The 17,187-nt window shown below is 39.1% G+C and overlaps 1 protein-coding gene across 7 annotated transcripts in view; it reads left to right on the forward strand.

Annotated features, from left to right (window-relative positions):
• atp9b (ATPase phospholipid transporting 9B) overlaps positions 1–17,187 on the forward strand; it is a 57,493-nt gene that overhangs the window by 10,395 nt on the left and 29,911 nt on the right. For all 7 annotated transcript variants that reach the window (XR_014530560.1, XM_083523532.1, XM_083523533.1 and 4 more), the window contains exons 4-10: positions 4,051–4,164; positions 4,277–4,385; positions 5,945–6,003; positions 6,928–6,979; positions 7,743–7,837; positions 12,329–12,409; positions 14,444–14,519. Coding sequence is in view for 6 of the 7 variants with exons in the window: in XM_083523532.1 (XP_083379658.1) it covers positions 4,051–4,164; positions 4,277–4,385; positions 5,945–6,003; positions 6,928–6,979; positions 7,743–7,837; positions 12,329–12,409; positions 14,444–14,519 (586 nt within the window). In the remaining variant the exon portion in view is untranslated. The remainder of the gene's footprint in view (positions 1–4,050; positions 4,165–4,276; positions 4,386–5,944; positions 6,004–6,927; positions 6,980–7,742; positions 7,838–12,328; positions 12,410–14,443; positions 14,520–17,187) is intronic.

Here is a 17,187-nt window from a genome sequence, read left to right on the forward strand (position 1 = left end):
CACACAACATTGTGCTACGTCACACAACATTGTGCTACGTCACACAACATTGTGCTACGTCACACAACATTGTGCTACGTCACACAACATTGTGCTACGTCACACAACATTGTGCTACGTCACACAACATTGTGCTACGTCACACAACATTGTGCTACGTCACACAACATGGAGCTACGTCACACAACATGGAGCTACGTCACACAACATGGAGCTACGTCACACAACATGGAGCTACGTCACACAACATGGAGCTACGTCACACAACATGGAGCTACGTCACACAACATGGAGCTACGTCACACAACATGGAGCTACGTCACACAACATGGAGCTACGTCACACAACATGGAGCTACCTCACACAACATGGAGCTACCTCACACAACATGGAGCTACCTCACACAACATGGAGCTACCTCACACAACATGGAGCTACCTCACACAACATGGAGCTACCTCACACAACATGGAGCTACCTCACACAACATGGAGCTACCTCACACAACATGGAGCTACCTCACACAACATGGAGCTACCTCACACAACATGGAGCTACCTCACACAACATGGAGCTACCTCACACAACATGGAGCTACCTCACACAACATGGAGCTACCTCACACAACATGGAGCTACCTCACACAACATGGAGCTACCTCACACAACATGGAGCTACCTCACACAACATGGAGCTACCTCACACAACATGGAGCTACCTCACACAACATGGAGCTACCTCACACAACCTGGAGCTACCTCACACAACATTGAGTTATGTCACACAACATTGAGTTATGTCACACAACATTGAGTTATGTCACACAACATTGAGTTATGTCACACAACATTGAGTTATGTCACACAACATTGAGTTATGTCACACAACATTGAGTTATGTCACACAACATTGAGCTATGTCACACAACATTGAGCTATGTCACACAACATGGAGCTACCTCACACAACATTGAGCTACGTCACACAACATGGAGCTACCTCACACAACATGGAGCTACCTCACACAACATTGAGTTATGTCACACAACATTGAGTTATGTCACACAACATTGAGTTATGTCACACAACATTGAGTTATGTCACACAACATTGAGTTATGTCACACAACATTGAGTTATGTCACACAACATTGAGTTATGTCACACAACATTGAGTTATGTCACACAACATTGAGTTATGTCACACAACATTGAGCTATGTCACACAACATGGAGCTACCTCACACAACATGGAGCTACCTCACACAACATTGAGCTACGTCACACAACTTTGAGCTATGTCACACAACATTGTGCTACGTCACACAACATGGAGCTACCTCACACAGCTTTGAGCTACGTCACACAACAGAGCGAAATGTCACAACACAGAGATATGTCACACAACACAGAGATATGTCACACAACACAGAGATATGTCACACAACACAGAGATATGTCACACAACACAGAGATATGTCACACAACACAGAGATATGTCACACAACACAGAGATATGTCACACAACACAGAGATATGTCACACAACACAGAGATACGTCACACAACACAGAGATACGTCACACAACACAGAGATACGTCACACAACACAGAGATACGTCACACAACACAGAGATACGTCACACAACACAGAGATACGTCACACAACACAGAGATACGTCACACAACACAGAGATACGTCACACAACACAGAGATACGTCACACAACACAGAGATACGTCACACAACATAGAGATACGTCACACAACAGGGATACGTCAAACACCATAGAGATATGTCACACAACAGGGATATGTCACACAACATAGAGATACGTCACACAACAGGGATACGTCAAACACCATAGAGATATGTCACACAACAGGGATATGTCACACAACATAGAGATATGTCACACAACACAGAGATATGTCACACAACATAGAGATACGTCACACAACATAGAGATACGTCACACAACATAGAGATACGTCACACAACATAGAGATACGTCACACAACATAGAGATACGTCACACCACATAGAGATACGTCACACCACATAGAGATACGTCACACCACATAGAGATACGTCACACAACATAGAGATACGTCACACAACATAGAGATACGTCACACAACATAGAGATACGTCACACAACATAGAGATACGTCACACAACATAGAGATACGTCACACAACATTGAGATATGTCACACAACAGGGATACGTCACACAACATAGAAATACCTCACACACCATAGAGATACGTCACACAACATAGAGATATGTCACACAACAGGGATACGTCACACAACATAGAGATATGTCACACAACAGGGATACGTCACACAACATAGAGATATGTCACGCAACATAAAGATACCTCACGCAACAGGGATACGTCACACACCATAGAGATACGTCACACAACAGGGATGCGTCACACAACATAGAGATACGTCACACAACAGGGATACGTCACACAACATAGAAATAACTCACACACCATAGAGATACGTCACACAACATAGATATATGGTTTAAAGTAATTTAATAATTTGCTTTATGAAGTGTATTGTGTGCGACCGAGTGCAAATACAATACAAGACAGTGTAGGACAGATACACAAAATACACAAAATAGTGCCGAACAGTAAACCTACTTTATAATGTGTTATTCAGAATATTGTGCAAAAATTATTCCTGTAAACAAAAGAGTACTTGTAAATATAAACACAAAATGTTGTGCTGAACAGCATCAGCTGCAATTGAGTAGATGCAAAAACTAAATGTAAACAGTTATAATATGGCTGGTGCTGTAGACATGTATGTGTATGTAGTGTATTGAGTATTTGAGTGTGTGTTCATTATTGTTTTTATTATTTATAGTTTCATCATTGGTAAGTGGAACCCACAGTAATCTCATGCATTTTTATGGAATTTTATGGAGACGTCCTCAGCAGCAGTGAGCCGAATCCAATTTTTGAGAACTATGTAGAATTAAGGCTGGATCAGCAGGTTTTCTCCTTTAAAAAGTGTGTAAAAATCCAGTACAAAAAATTCAGCTTGTGCTTGATATCTGGTAGAGTGATTTGTCCAGGTCCTTGGACCCATTGCTCGTGTCTCTGCACAATTGTTGCTTACAGTGAAATCCCCACCTGTCTTTTTTCAGGGTAGATTTCCCTCAGCAATCAGGTTAATGAGCCACTATCTGTGGTCTGAAGAGGCTTCAGCGTCCTGACGTACCTTTTTCCATTGACGTGTCCAGGCGAGCCGCTGTGGTGCCACGGCTGATGTCTTATTCAAGTGTGTCTGGCAACTTTATTTTCAGCTTGTCAAATGAATTTTGCATAAGGATACGAGCTGTTCGTCTGAAGTGCCGCTGGGTCGCCAACTATATCTGATCAGTCAGTAAACAGGGAGAACATGATTTATCAGAACAGTGAGAGAGGAGAACACAGAGCTTTAGTGTAATGCTGCCAAAAAAACCCCTAATGTTTTGTTGTTGATCCCCCACTGATCTTCATATTCGTGAAGAGGGGTAAAGTGCACAGAAGCGGAATCTGGCGAGCAGGGTGTGTGTGTGTAAGTGACCGTGTGTGGATTGTTTTCCGACGATCATCATGCACAAGTTGCCGAACGGTTTAGACATTTTCGGTGTTTGTGCTCGTTGAAGGTCTTCCTGATCTCTCGCCGTCTTCAGGTAATGTTCTGCCGCTCTTGTCTCTCTGTTGCAGATTTGCAGTTTCGCACAGAATTTTACATTTGCTCTTTGTTCTAACTTGCAATTACATGGTCAGAACAGCACCAGTTACATTAGTCTCTAAACTTTTGATTCCACCTTTTATAAGGAACAAACTTATAGGCTGATAGGAAGGTCATGAGTTTAAATCATTGCACACTAAAGCTGTCACTGTTGGGCCCTTGAGCACGGCCCTTGACCCTCATCTGCTCAGTTGTGTAATTGTAAGTCTGCGTAAAGGCAGCTGCCAAATGCTGCTAAAAAGGAAAAAGATGTTAGTAGATTGTTCTTTTCTGGTCCCTATTTTTAGGTTTTATACCAGCAGTTCAAGTTTTTCCTCAACTTGTATTTCTTGGTGGTGGCCTGCTCACAGTTTGTACCGTCCCTCAAAATTGGCTACCTCTACACCTACTGGGCGCCCCTGGTGAGTCCCACTGATCTCAACAGATCCCACACAAATCCATATCCGACCCTTGTGACCTCTAAAGCCATTGTTTCAGTTTTTATTGGGTTTCATTGTTCTTCCTGTCATTCAGGCGTTTGTGTTAGCCGTCACCATGGTGAGAGAGGCCGTGGACGAGGTGCGCCGGTACAGGAGGGACAAAGAGATGAATTCTCAGATATACAGCAAGCTCACAGTTCGAGGTAAACATTACCCCTTCCTCTTCATGCCAGCTGATTATTGTTTTGGGTCCAGGCCAGTAGTGAACAAAAATTTCATGCACAGCCTTTAAAACAGGCCAGAAATAAAATAAAAAAATACAGGTGGATTATTTAGTTAATTTAAATAACAGCTCTTTCTGTAGTATTACCAATTTAACAAATGCACTCATTTTACATTTATTCTCATTAAAATGTCAGTTATTGTACAGTCTCATTACACTGAACGTCTGAATCTGTTGAACCCAAGGCAATGATTATTTTGTCCATATCCAAAATGCACTACGTGGACAAAAGTTTCTATCCGTATGCGATTCTACCCCAAACTGTTACCACAAAGTCAGAGGCACACAATTGAACAGAATACAGTCTTTGGATGCGCTAGAAACAAAATCTTCCCTTCACCGTAACTAGGAGACCCAAACCTGTTTTAGCATGACAATGTCTCTGGGGAAAAAGTGAGCTCCATGAAGATCTGCTTTACATGGGTAGGAACACCTTAAGGATGAGTGTGAACGCTGACTGCACTTAGATAAGTTCATCAGTACCTGACTTTACTAACACCATTGTGTCTGAATCAGAGATCGCAAAAGTACACACATCCTTCACCAAAGTAGAAGTGCAGATACTCATGAAGAATTTAAAATGTTGTTCCTTAATGAATGTATCCAGGCTGAAGATCCACCATATAGAACACAAGCAGAGAAATGATTATGATGATGATCAGGTGATCAGGAATGTGTCTGTTCTCAGTCATGTTTACATCACTGACTCCCTCTGTCTCATCCACGTTAACCCCAGACTTCTTACTGCCTTCTGCTTTCTAATTGTGAGTCGTCAGAAACTAGTCTACGTCTGTAGTGTGTGAGAGACAGGAAATGATACACCAGTGGATTGAAAAAGTTGTGCAATGACAAGAAACAGGTTGATGAGCTGAAAACGTCGCAATGAGAAGAAACAATATTGAAAATGTCACCAAATAGATTCAATCTAAAGTAATGAGGCTGCTTTGAAAATGTAAGCAGGAGGAAGTATATTTGTGTAAAAATGTAGAGTGAAAGTAAAATGTTTCTAAAAAACAAATAGTGAAGTGAAGAACTGATACCAGAAAAATCTACTTAAGTACAGTAATGAAGTATTTGTACTTCCCATCTCTCTGTCTGAATGAGCACGAATATCCACAATCACTCTCCAAAATCTAATCTTTCCCGGAGACTGGCAGTTATTATAACAGCCAATAGGCATTAGATGTGGAATGGGATGTTCATAAAATCACATAGCAATCTTATGATCAGGTGTCCACAAACTTTTGCTGGTGGAGTGTAAATTGAATTGAGACAGCACTATATTACATTTTGATGTAGTTTTGAACTGGATAAACAGTATGACTTGTTTTTCTTTCATTATTAATAAATGATAAATTGCTATGAAATTTCTATGTGATATCAAACTCTTCAACATGCTAGAGGTTTTTATCTGGTGGAATATTTCTTTTCTTTTGTTAGGTTTTCATTGTTTTTTTTTTTGTTTGTTTTTCTTCTCAGGCAAGATCCAGGTGAAGAGCTCAGACATACAAGTTGGAGATCTCATCATCATTGAAAAGGTCTTTATCCTCTTCTCCCTCCCTCTTATTCCTCTCACTTTTTTCATCTCGGTACAGGATTAAACCTCAGTGTGATCTGTTCTGTGGAATCCTGTCATACGCTTTATTGTGCATCATGTTTCTCACAGCGTGTGGTCTTTCGTCTCTCTTTAATTGCCCGTGTCATGTGTGACCTTGCTCAATTATTCAGAGTTGATGGTATAGCGAGAGTAAAGTTACCGTGCTGCAATCTCAAACCTATAGCCTGAGAGCTGCATATAAACACTAACAGCTTCTGTAAGATCACTCACAGCAGAATCGCACCATCACACTGCCATTCATGTATCCTAATGCAGAAACACCACTAATGCTGAAATTAATGGAGTGGTAAAAGAAATGAAGGAGAAAAGAAAGCATGAGTGATAGAATTTAGTATGTGAGAGACAATAATGCAAAAGCTGAGAGAGAAACTAAGAACAAAAAAGTAAAACAAAGAGCGAGAGGAAAGTAAAACTGCTGTTAACCAGTTAACCTTCCCTTTTTTTTTTTTTTTTGGAAGATGTTCCACTAGATTTTGAAGTGTGTTTGTGGAGATTCATTCAGCCATATGGGTCTTAGTGAAGTCAGGTGTTGTAGTTGAGATGAGGAGACCTGGTGTGCAGTCAGCGTTCACATTCATCCCAGAGGTGTTCAATAGGTTGTATACCTCTATAGCAGGAGAACTTCCACTCCAAACAATGGAAATGATATGTTCATGGAGCTCGCTTTATGCCTAGAGTCATTGTCATGCTGGAACAGGTTCTTATCTCCTAAGGTCTTCCTACAGTAACTAGCACACAAACACATCCAGTACAATTGTGGTCATATGTCTGTAAAAGTCAGGTTTCCTAATACTATACCTATACAATATCTAAATATTGTGACCTTTTTGACCATATTTTACAGAATCAGAGAGTTCCAGCTGATATGATCTTCCTAAGAACTTCAGAAAAGTCTGGTATGTTCTTTATGTTCTTTATGAAACAATCTTTGAAAAGTCCTCATTATTGAAAATTATATATTATATATATATATATCACACACACACACACACACACACACACACACACATACAAGGCACAGGGCATTATTGTGAAATAACAGAATAACTTTATTTACTCTGATTTAATGATATTCATATGATATATATGTATTTATGTACATTTCAGTTCATTTGTAGTTTTATAACACATCCGAATTAGTTCACAGAACAGTGTAGAGTTAATGTCCTTTCACTACAGTCACACTCTGAAATTCTATAAATGGATAAAAAGGGACTTGAATGCACATCACAACTACATACATATAGCATCAGGGTGTAGTAATGAAATGGATTACATCCTTTTCTTATCAATCTTCTACATGCCAATGTGGCTGCAGTGCACTTTAATGTGTGAGTTTCTAATATTTACATCAATTCCAACAAACCCCTCTGTATAAACTGAAACAGAGTTTTTATAGAGTCTTAGAAAGTCAAAAAAGTCTTACAAATAAAACCAATAATTTTAGGCCTTAAAAAGTCTTAAATAATTTGTTTCCGATGTCCATGTACCACTACCGCTAATACTCATTGAAATGCTCCGGCAGCACTTGACAATGGTAGTTAGGTGATGTGTTCTCTCTCTCTCGTCCGGACGCTGTAGTGCCCTGTAGTGCTGATGCTCCGAACTGAAAAACGAGTCGAGAATGATTAAATCGGTCGATACCTTTATGTTCCCCAGGAGCGTGCTTTATCCGAACCGACCAGCTCGACGGAGAAACGGACTGGAAACTGAAGGTCGCTGTTGCCTGCTCTCAGAGGCTCCCTGCACTGGGGGTAAGTGTGGCTTCAGTATACAGTGTATGAGGTAGGGGGATGTCTGGCACTATTGTGGGGGACCCAACTATCACACACCTAATGTTTTATATTTATATACAAATTTACAGAATTTATATTTCATCGTACTAAAAGAACTTGAGAAACGACAAAAGAATCACTGAGTATAAATGCAAAGTGTTTAATTATATAGTGAATTATATGAAACATTAAATTGTATACTTACAATAAATGATATTTAGATATAAACGTACAATTACCAGGAACAAACTTGTACATTCATTTATAAGCACTTTATCTCTTTAAAGCTGCTTTGAGACAATTTCTATTGTTAAAAGTGCTCTACTAATACAAATGCTTTAAATTAAATATTACAAAAATAAATATTAAAAATATAAATGAAATGAAATGAATGATTATAATATTAAAAAAATATTTATAATAAAATAATGTGTATATTATTTGAATAATAATAACAACAGAAATAAACTAATTTATAAACAAGTAAATTGTTCTACACACTATGGCAATAATGTGATTATAGTTGTACATCTGAGCTTGATATTGGTGTGTTGTTTTTTTTTTTTTTTTTTTCGTTTCGATTTCACATCAAGTTTCTAAAAACCTCCACACTTCTGGTGTGTTCAATTAGATGTTCTATTAGATTTTGTGGAAATTTGTGCTCATTCAGACACACGTGTGTTAGAAAGTAGGTGAAAGTAGGTGAGAATGTGGGGAGGTATGGGGTTCCGTCCTCCACTCCACAAGCACACTCAACAATCTAGTGAAACATCTTCCCAGAAAAGTGATTATTATATGAGTAAACTGGGATAAAATATGGAATAGGATGTTCAAACAGCACATTTGAATCTTATGGTCTGGACCACAAACTATTATCCGTATAGTGTATAACTGAATGATAGAAATGGCCCTATAACGCAGCCTAAACTAATATAATTCTTGTATTTCTTTCTCCAAATGTGTGTTTTTTTTTTTTTTTTTTTTGCTTATGAGGTACTCACACTTTCTAGGCAGTTTGTAAACATCAAGGTTTAGGTAGATATACAGTACTTATGAAACAATGCTGCGGAAAAGGTCAGTGTGCCTAATGGTGCTGGTTTCCTGGCCACCAGGTCTCTTACAATAAGAAAAGTCACACTACATGCATAAAAAAAAAAACTTTATAGAGGGTTTTTTTTATCTAATTAAATAAAAGTAAAGTTTAACCAAAAGCACAAAATTCACTAATGGAATCAGCGATAATTTCTGCATTAACGCAAGTCTAAACAGTGATCAGTCAAATCAAGGACAGTGATAAAGCTGCTGCATTTTTTTTTTCTCAGAAAATGAGACTAGAAAGGGCCGTCAGATCAGATATTCTCCTCAATCCCAGGCTCGTGTTTGATATAGTGGTAAATCTGATTCGACTGTCGGAGCATTTGTTACACATGAGCCGGTAATCGGAGCCGAACACACTGGCTGAATCTCTTTAGTGTTGTCCAACTCTGGGATCACACCCATCCAACAGTTCAGATTTGTATTTGTCTTTCCAAACCTCTTACTGCAATCACAGAATTAACATTTCAGCAAGCCACTAAATGAGCGGTGCGCTGAGGGACTTCAAGCAGCTGGATAGGGTTTCCTGTGGCCTTGAAGTTTTAATATTCTCAAGCTGGTAAAGTTTTTCTGCATTTAAACTTGAAGAAATGCCTGGATCAGGGTTTTTAATGAAGATTATAAAAAAGATGAATTATGGTGAATAATAATTTTTGACTTGTCTTTTTTCTCTCTTTCACTAATAAGGGACAGTTGGTTCTTAAGTTTTTACTACTACATTAAAGATATTTAGAATTAAGGCCCGTACAGTCTGTAGAAATGATGCCATCGAAGCTGCATTGGTGGCTGACTAACACATTTTATATTGTTTTTTCTTTTAATCTGTAGATTTATTTAAAGCCATGCTCTAACATAATATATATATATATATATATATATATATATATATATATATATATATTTATTTATTTTTAAATATATCGCTATAAAGAGAATTAATTAATGATCAATTCGGTCAATGGCATAGTTGCCTACTTTTTAACTTTATTTCTAAATTTCTACTTTATTGCAGAATAACATAAGTAATTGTTTAAAGCTTTTGTTCAACCTGTATTATGTGACCCAATATTTCCTAAAATCATTGGCTAAATTATGTCACATTACATTGATTTTTAATTCAGTCTTTGCTTTCCAAGTTAATATAAAAGCCTAAACATAATGTTTACGGTAACAGGGTGTGTAAAAAAAAAAAATGTCTGTCAAGCAGTTATTCACTTTTCACAATGTCTCAGAGCAGCTTTACAGAATGTAAGAATTATAGAACAGAAATTTAAATATACGTGAATTATGCGTATTTATCTCCAATGAGCAAGCCTGGGGTAAAACTTCCTTAGATGTTTGAGGAAGAAACCTTGAGGGAAACCAGATTTAAAAAGGAACCATCCTCATCTGAGTGACACTAAGAGTGTGATTATAAATCAATAAAACATTACAAACAACGGAGAGTGAAAACTAATGTTGGAAGTACTATAAATAGTGAACCAGGAGTAAACTGCACAGCTTTTTGTTGATTTATGCAGTTATCCAGCCAGTGCAAATTATAACAGCATGCAGGTACGGGTCAAGACCACGTTGGGTTTCACGTATCTATAAAGAACAGGAGTCTGAGGCTGTAGCAGGTATAGTCTTGTTGTTGATTGGAAAAAGACAGGGTGTTTCTGGTTTCCCCCTAGTGGGGGACATGGTTGTTCAGTGGCTTTTGAAAGGCTTTGGCTTACGGAAGGTTCCGATGGCCAAGCTGCCGCTTTTGTGCCCTTGGGCAAGGAAGTTTGTGCTCAGATGTTCTCATGATCCCGTACCTGCTGTACTCTAAGATTCCTGTTTATTTTTCCTCTGATCTGCTGAAATATGTGTATAAAGCATTTCACCCTCAGAGCTGCCCCTCTCACTGAAAGATCTTTGTTGAACTGTTTTTTTTAGTTCATTTTTTGTAAGAAATCTTCAAAAGATGCTAAAAAACTCAAGTTAAAGTAAAGAAGTTTGGGCTCTGACATGTTCTTAAGTAAAAAGTAGTGATTATTACTACCTGTTTTAGTGTCACGCTGGTAACTGAACCTCACATCATATTAATACACAAGAATTTAAAATGTTGTTCCTTAATGAATGTATCCAGGCTGAAGATCCACCATATAGAACACAAGCAGAGAAATGATTATGATGATGATCAGGTGATCAGGAATGTGTCTGTTCTCAGTCATGTTTACATCACTGACTCCCTCTGTCTCATCCACGTTAACCCCAGACTTCTTACTGCCTTCTGCCTTCTAATTGTGAGTCGTCAGAAACTAGTCTACGTCTGTGGTGTGTGAGAAACAGGAAATGATACACCAGTGGAAGATTGGGAAACAGGAAACAGGTTGATGGGCTGAAAAATTCACACAATGAGAAGAACAAATATTGACATTTCAACAAATAGATTAAAACTGAAGTAACGAGTCTGTTTTTGAAAATGTAAGAAGTAGAAAGTACAGATATTTGTGTGAAAAATGTAGTATGTGAAATAAATAGTGAAGTGAAGAAATGATACCAGAAAAATCTACTTAAGAGCCTCAGCTGCCCGCGACCCTGAACACTGATACTGAACACTGCAGACCAGGAACAGCCTACAAGAGCTGCAGTTCTGGAGATGTTCTGACCCAGTCAACGTCACTATTTGTTAAACTCACTCAAATCCTTTCACTCATCCATTTTTCCTGCTTCTAACATCAACTTTGAGGACTAAATGTTCCCATGCTGCCTAATAAATATATCCACTCACTAACAGGTGCCATGATGAAGAGAGTCTCTTCTTCTTCTTCTTTTTTTTCTTTTTCTTCTTTCGGCTTCTTCCATTAGGGGTCTCCACAGCGGATCATCCGTCTCCATACCCCTCTGTCCTCTACATCTGCCTCTTTCACACCTGCATGTCTTCCCTCACCACATCCATAAACCTCCTCCTTGGTCTTCCTCTTTTCCTCCTTCCTGGTGGCTCCATCCTCAGCATTCTCCTACCGATATACCCCATGTCCCTCCTCTGCACATGTCCAAACCATCTCAATCTCACCTCCCTCACCTTGTCTCCAAAACGTCCTACATGCACTGTCTCTCTAATAAACTAATTTCTAATCCTGTCCATTGTCGTCACTCCTAACAATGAAGAGATGATCAGTGTTATTCACTTCACTGCTCATAATGTTATAATATTATAATGTTATAATGTTATTCCTAATCTGTGTGTAGACACAAGAAATTATAGCTATATAAATATATGTAAGATAATATAATGTGTGTGTGTGTATATATATATATATATATATGTGTATGTGTTTATATCCTGCTGAAAAAGTCCTGGATGTAGCTCATTATCTTTTATGTTTAATTTTCTTCTTTTTTCAGGATTTGTTCTCCATCAGTGCATATGTCTACGCTCAGAAGCCTCAGCTGGACATACACAGTTTCGAAGGAAATTTTACTAGGGTAAGGAAATGATGTCCACACAGATGCACACACAATGTTTTTATTCTAGAGCATTTCTTAATACAGAAATGCAAAGAAGCTGGTCCCCTGTGCTGGCAGTGACATCACATCACAGTCAGTGTGTTGTGGGCTCCGCCGTTGTCCACAGGCTGTGCCGAGCTCCTTATTAACATCAGATTAGTGCAGAGAAAGACTAGGGAAAAAAGGAGAGGGAGCCCTTATACAAAGCCTGTCTTTGTGTACAGTCTTCACTCTTGGCCACACAGCAGGCAGAGGATGGAGATCACTTCCTGCGCTGACTCACCCTCCTAAACCCCACACGTATCCGAAACGGCTGATCCAGGATCAGAACGTGAAACACTCACAGTGTTTAGACATGTACAGCAATAGTGAATGGCTGAGCTGACACTGATTTATTGTCTTTCTGTCGCTTAGAATGTCAGCATTCATCTGTAAGAATGACCTTCGCTGGTGCAGGTTCACCCCCCAGCTTGCTTTTACACATAAACAGCATGTCTCTGCTGACCTGTCATAGTTATAATATCAGAAAAGTCATTTGATCTGTAACCAGATCGAGCCCAGATGCTTTGTCATCATATCATATACCTGCATTTAAGAGCTGTGTGTGTGTGTGTGTGTGTGTGTGTGTGTGTGTGTGTGTGTGTGTGTGTGTGTGTGTGTGTGTGTGTGTGTGTGTGTGTGTGTGTGTGTGTGTGTGTGTGTGTGTGTGTGTATCATAGGTGTCACTAAACTCCTGGCTGTGCCCTTTAGCCATCTGCTAAATTTCCACACTGGGTATAATACATGTAAAAAAGATTCACAGAGAGCGAGATCTACATCTACCGACTCGATTACAGTTTTTAAATGCTGTGTGATAAAATTACAGGTCATTGTATATATATTTTTAGACAGTTAATAGTTTTGCAATTCTTTATACAGAATGTTTAAAAAATGCAGCGTGTCCATGCAGGTTTGTTCAGGCTCTCAATTATGCTTTTGGAAGTGTTCATTTGTGAGGGATGTGATTATGAGATTATGACAGCTTTTAGCTGTGAGCCCGTAGCATACCAAAAATAGTCATTAAAAGAAATTTCCCACCAAATCAGCAACGAGTTCTTGTCTTAAACTCGATATTAACCACTAGGAAAAGACAAAAGATTTGTTAAAGGATTATAACAAAAATGACTAGTATTTTAAAGGACTACTATTATTTTTTGATTGCTACTGCCAGCAAGCAGTTCCTGACCTCACAGCTGATGTTCTCTCCTTAAACCTGGAAACTAATAATAACCCTAGTGACAGACATGGTGTATGGTTTGATTGACTTGTTCTGGTGTCACCAATATTTATTTATTCATTTATTTGTATATTCATTGTATTAAAATGTATGTAGTCATACTGTTTACTACAATTATATACACTATATTGGCAAAAGTATTGGGTCACCTGACCTTTCCTGCTATATGTGGTTCTTCTTCAAAGTGTTACCACAAATCTGGAGGCACTCGATTATAAATGACATCCCAAACCTGTTCCACCATAGTGATGCCCCTGTGCACAAAGTGAGCTCCTTGAAGATCTCATTTACATGCTTTGGAGAGGAAGATTTTGAGTGGCCTGCTATAGAGCTCTGATCTCATCCCTACCGAACACCTTTGGGATGAATCGAAACGCTGACTGCACCCCAGGCCTCCTCATATTCTGTACATCAGTACCTGACTTTCATAATACCACAAATATCCATTAACACACTCCAAAATCTAGTGGAATCTAGTGGAGGGAATTATAAGAGCAAATGTTGAACCAATGCTCAAAAATCACATACCATACTTATGATCAGGTGACCCAATACTTTTGGCAATATAGTATATATGTATATGTGTGTGTATATATATATATATATATATATATATAAACTATACGTATATACGTGTGTACATATACTAGCTTTTGTGATGAAATGTAGCTGTTTTTATTTACCCTCTGCTTACCAGGATTTTAATGACACCTCTAACTCTTAATGTGTTTATGCAGGAAGACTGTGACCCTCCCATCCATGAGAGCCTGGGCATTGAGAACACCCTTTGGGCAAGTACTGTGGTTGCATCTGGTGAGCAAACCCACTCCTCACCTATTGTAGTATTAGATTTTCTTTAGAAATGCACATATATTGGGATCATGTTTCTCAACAGATTTCTCCTAGAGCTTTGTAAACTTCACACCTAAATGTTTAGTTGACATCCTTCATATTTTCTGCGGCGATCCTGATTTTCACTTGGCCTAAATGTGAAGAAACCTGATGAGCCGTTAATGGGAACTGGAGTGTCAACTCTCGCTAGTGTTGATACTAAACTTCACAGATCTCAGATCAGCCTCACCACTACACCTTCACTGCCATCTACAAAAGCCAAGAGAGCCGAACCTGATCCTAATCGAGCACTATAGCTAGAACTTTCCCTACAGGCCTCCTGCTTGTGTTAACGATCACCTTTTTATTGATTTGTGGCTTATCTTCACCTGGTTCTCCTGAGGTTTGAGGTTTCCCGTAGCTCTTTGCTGCCCCTTGGCCTGTCCTTGATCAAAGTCTATCTTCCAATTTACACGACTGACGTCATCCAGACTCAACACAAGATCCCTGCAGATGGAAAAGGATATCCCCATCACTTCTGCTCCATTAAAAGAACTACATTTCACCACCAGGACTTGAGTGATTAGAAGCACCCTGTAAATGTTAAAGGGTTTCCAATTAGCACAATGCAGTTAAACACTTAATTGCTAAAAGCTACTTGCCACTTCGGAATTATACAAAAATCCACTATTCTTTGTTCATCTGATTTTACCATTACCACTGCCAGCAAGCACTTCCATCTTCTTCTTCTCTTCTTAGTAGTATTTTGAATAGGTTTATTGTCCAGGTACACTTGGATTTGTTTTGGAAAAACTGGTGTACCATCAGGGGATACATTTTCTGTGATATTTCTAGCTAGTATTGTGGCCAGAGTATGTCTGTAGTCATTATGATCCTTTCACTCAGGATAAACGATTTCTAAATAAATAACAGAAATGGAAGAATCTTCATAATGGTCAACAACACACATGCACACACACACACACAGATGGTTTGGACATGTGCAGAGGAGGGACATGGAGTTATTGGTAGGAGAATGCTAAGGATGGAGCCACCAGGAAGGAGGAAAAGAGAAAGACCATGGAGGAGGTTTATGGATGTGGTGAGGGAAGACCTGCAGGTAGTTGGTGTGAAAGAGGCAGATGTAGAGGACAGAGGGGTATGGAGACGGATGATCCTCTGTGGAGACATCTAATGGAAGCAGAGGAAAGAAGAAGAAGAAGATTATAGGGCTCATGGCCTCATAGGACTTTATACCTGATCATTATACGTGCAGTGCAAGTTATGATGAAATGCAGTGGTGGGCTGTGCATTTGGTACCTGGGCCTTCAGTGGGGACGTACCCGACTTAATCCACCTCTTAATACCACCACTGTCACGTTGCAATTATAGAAACCATCAATACTGTACAAAAACGCAATATAACAAAAACGTGGCAGTACAGAGAGAGAGACATTTCACATATGGAGGATGAATACCTTTTTTTTATTAAAACAAGAAACCCAGTTAAGACTCCAAACCTCTACACTACAACCACAACTGTGCACCTACATCATCTGGAGCAGTTCAGAATCAATATTTGCCTGATAACGTCAAAAACATACAAATTAAATAAAATACAACCTACTCAGACTCATAATCTGATTTAAAAATCTAACATCCACATACACGTACTGGAAGCAGTGCAGCCATATATATATATATATATATATATATATATATATATATATATATAATTTCATGGAACAAATATTAGAATTTAGGTTGTAAATGTACTTCAGTGCTTCTGATAGTGAACATTTAAACATATATACAGTATCTCACAAAAGTGAGCGCAAAAATAACTCGGCAGTAAAACATACAGCCTTTATTAAGTGCCAACAAATATGAGTACACTCTCAGTGATAACAGCTGTATGTGGTGTAAACGTGTAAAGCCACATGTCCTATTTATCATGTTCATGTTTTTGTCTGCTTGTCAGGACCATACAAATGTGTGTATTTTGTATTACAGCAGTTATAATGGGGTGCTTTGAGTCCAATTCTTTCATACTGACCACTGGATGTTCAACATGAACCTCATGGTAAAGAGGTTTTCTATTTAAGAATTAGAATTGTTGTTCTACACAAAGATGCTGAGTCTGTAAGAAGATCAGTAACACCATGAAACTGAGTTACAGTACAGTGATCGGGTTCATACAGAGATTTTCCAAGATGGGTTCCACTCGAAACAGACCTCACAAGGGTCCATTAGAGAAGTCGAGTACTTGTGCTGTGCGTCAGGTGCAGAAGCTGCTTCACAAAACAGACACATGAGTGCTGCAGCATTGCTTCAGAGGCTGCAGAAGTGGAAGGTCTGCATGTCAGTACTCAGACCAGACACCACACACTGCAACATGCCCGTTTGCAGGCCGTCTCCCCAGAAGGAGCCTCTTCTAAAGCTGCTCACAAGAAAGCCTGTCAGCTGTTTGCTTAAGACAAGCCCAGCATGTGTGGTAACACCCTGGTGAAAAGGAACAAAGAAATTGTGTCTTGCCTGAACCCTATTGAGCACCCGTTGGGGATCCTGAAGCAGAAGGTGGAGAAGCGCCATGTGTCTAACATCCAGCAGCTCCGTGATGTCATTATGGTGGAGTGGAAGAGGATCCCAG

The sequence above is a fragment of the Silurus aristotelis genome, assembly GCF_946808225.1.
Source record: "Silurus aristotelis genome assembly, chromosome: 21".
Taxonomy (NCBI): domain Eukaryota; kingdom Metazoa; phylum Chordata; class Actinopteri; order Siluriformes; family Siluridae; genus Silurus; species Silurus aristotelis.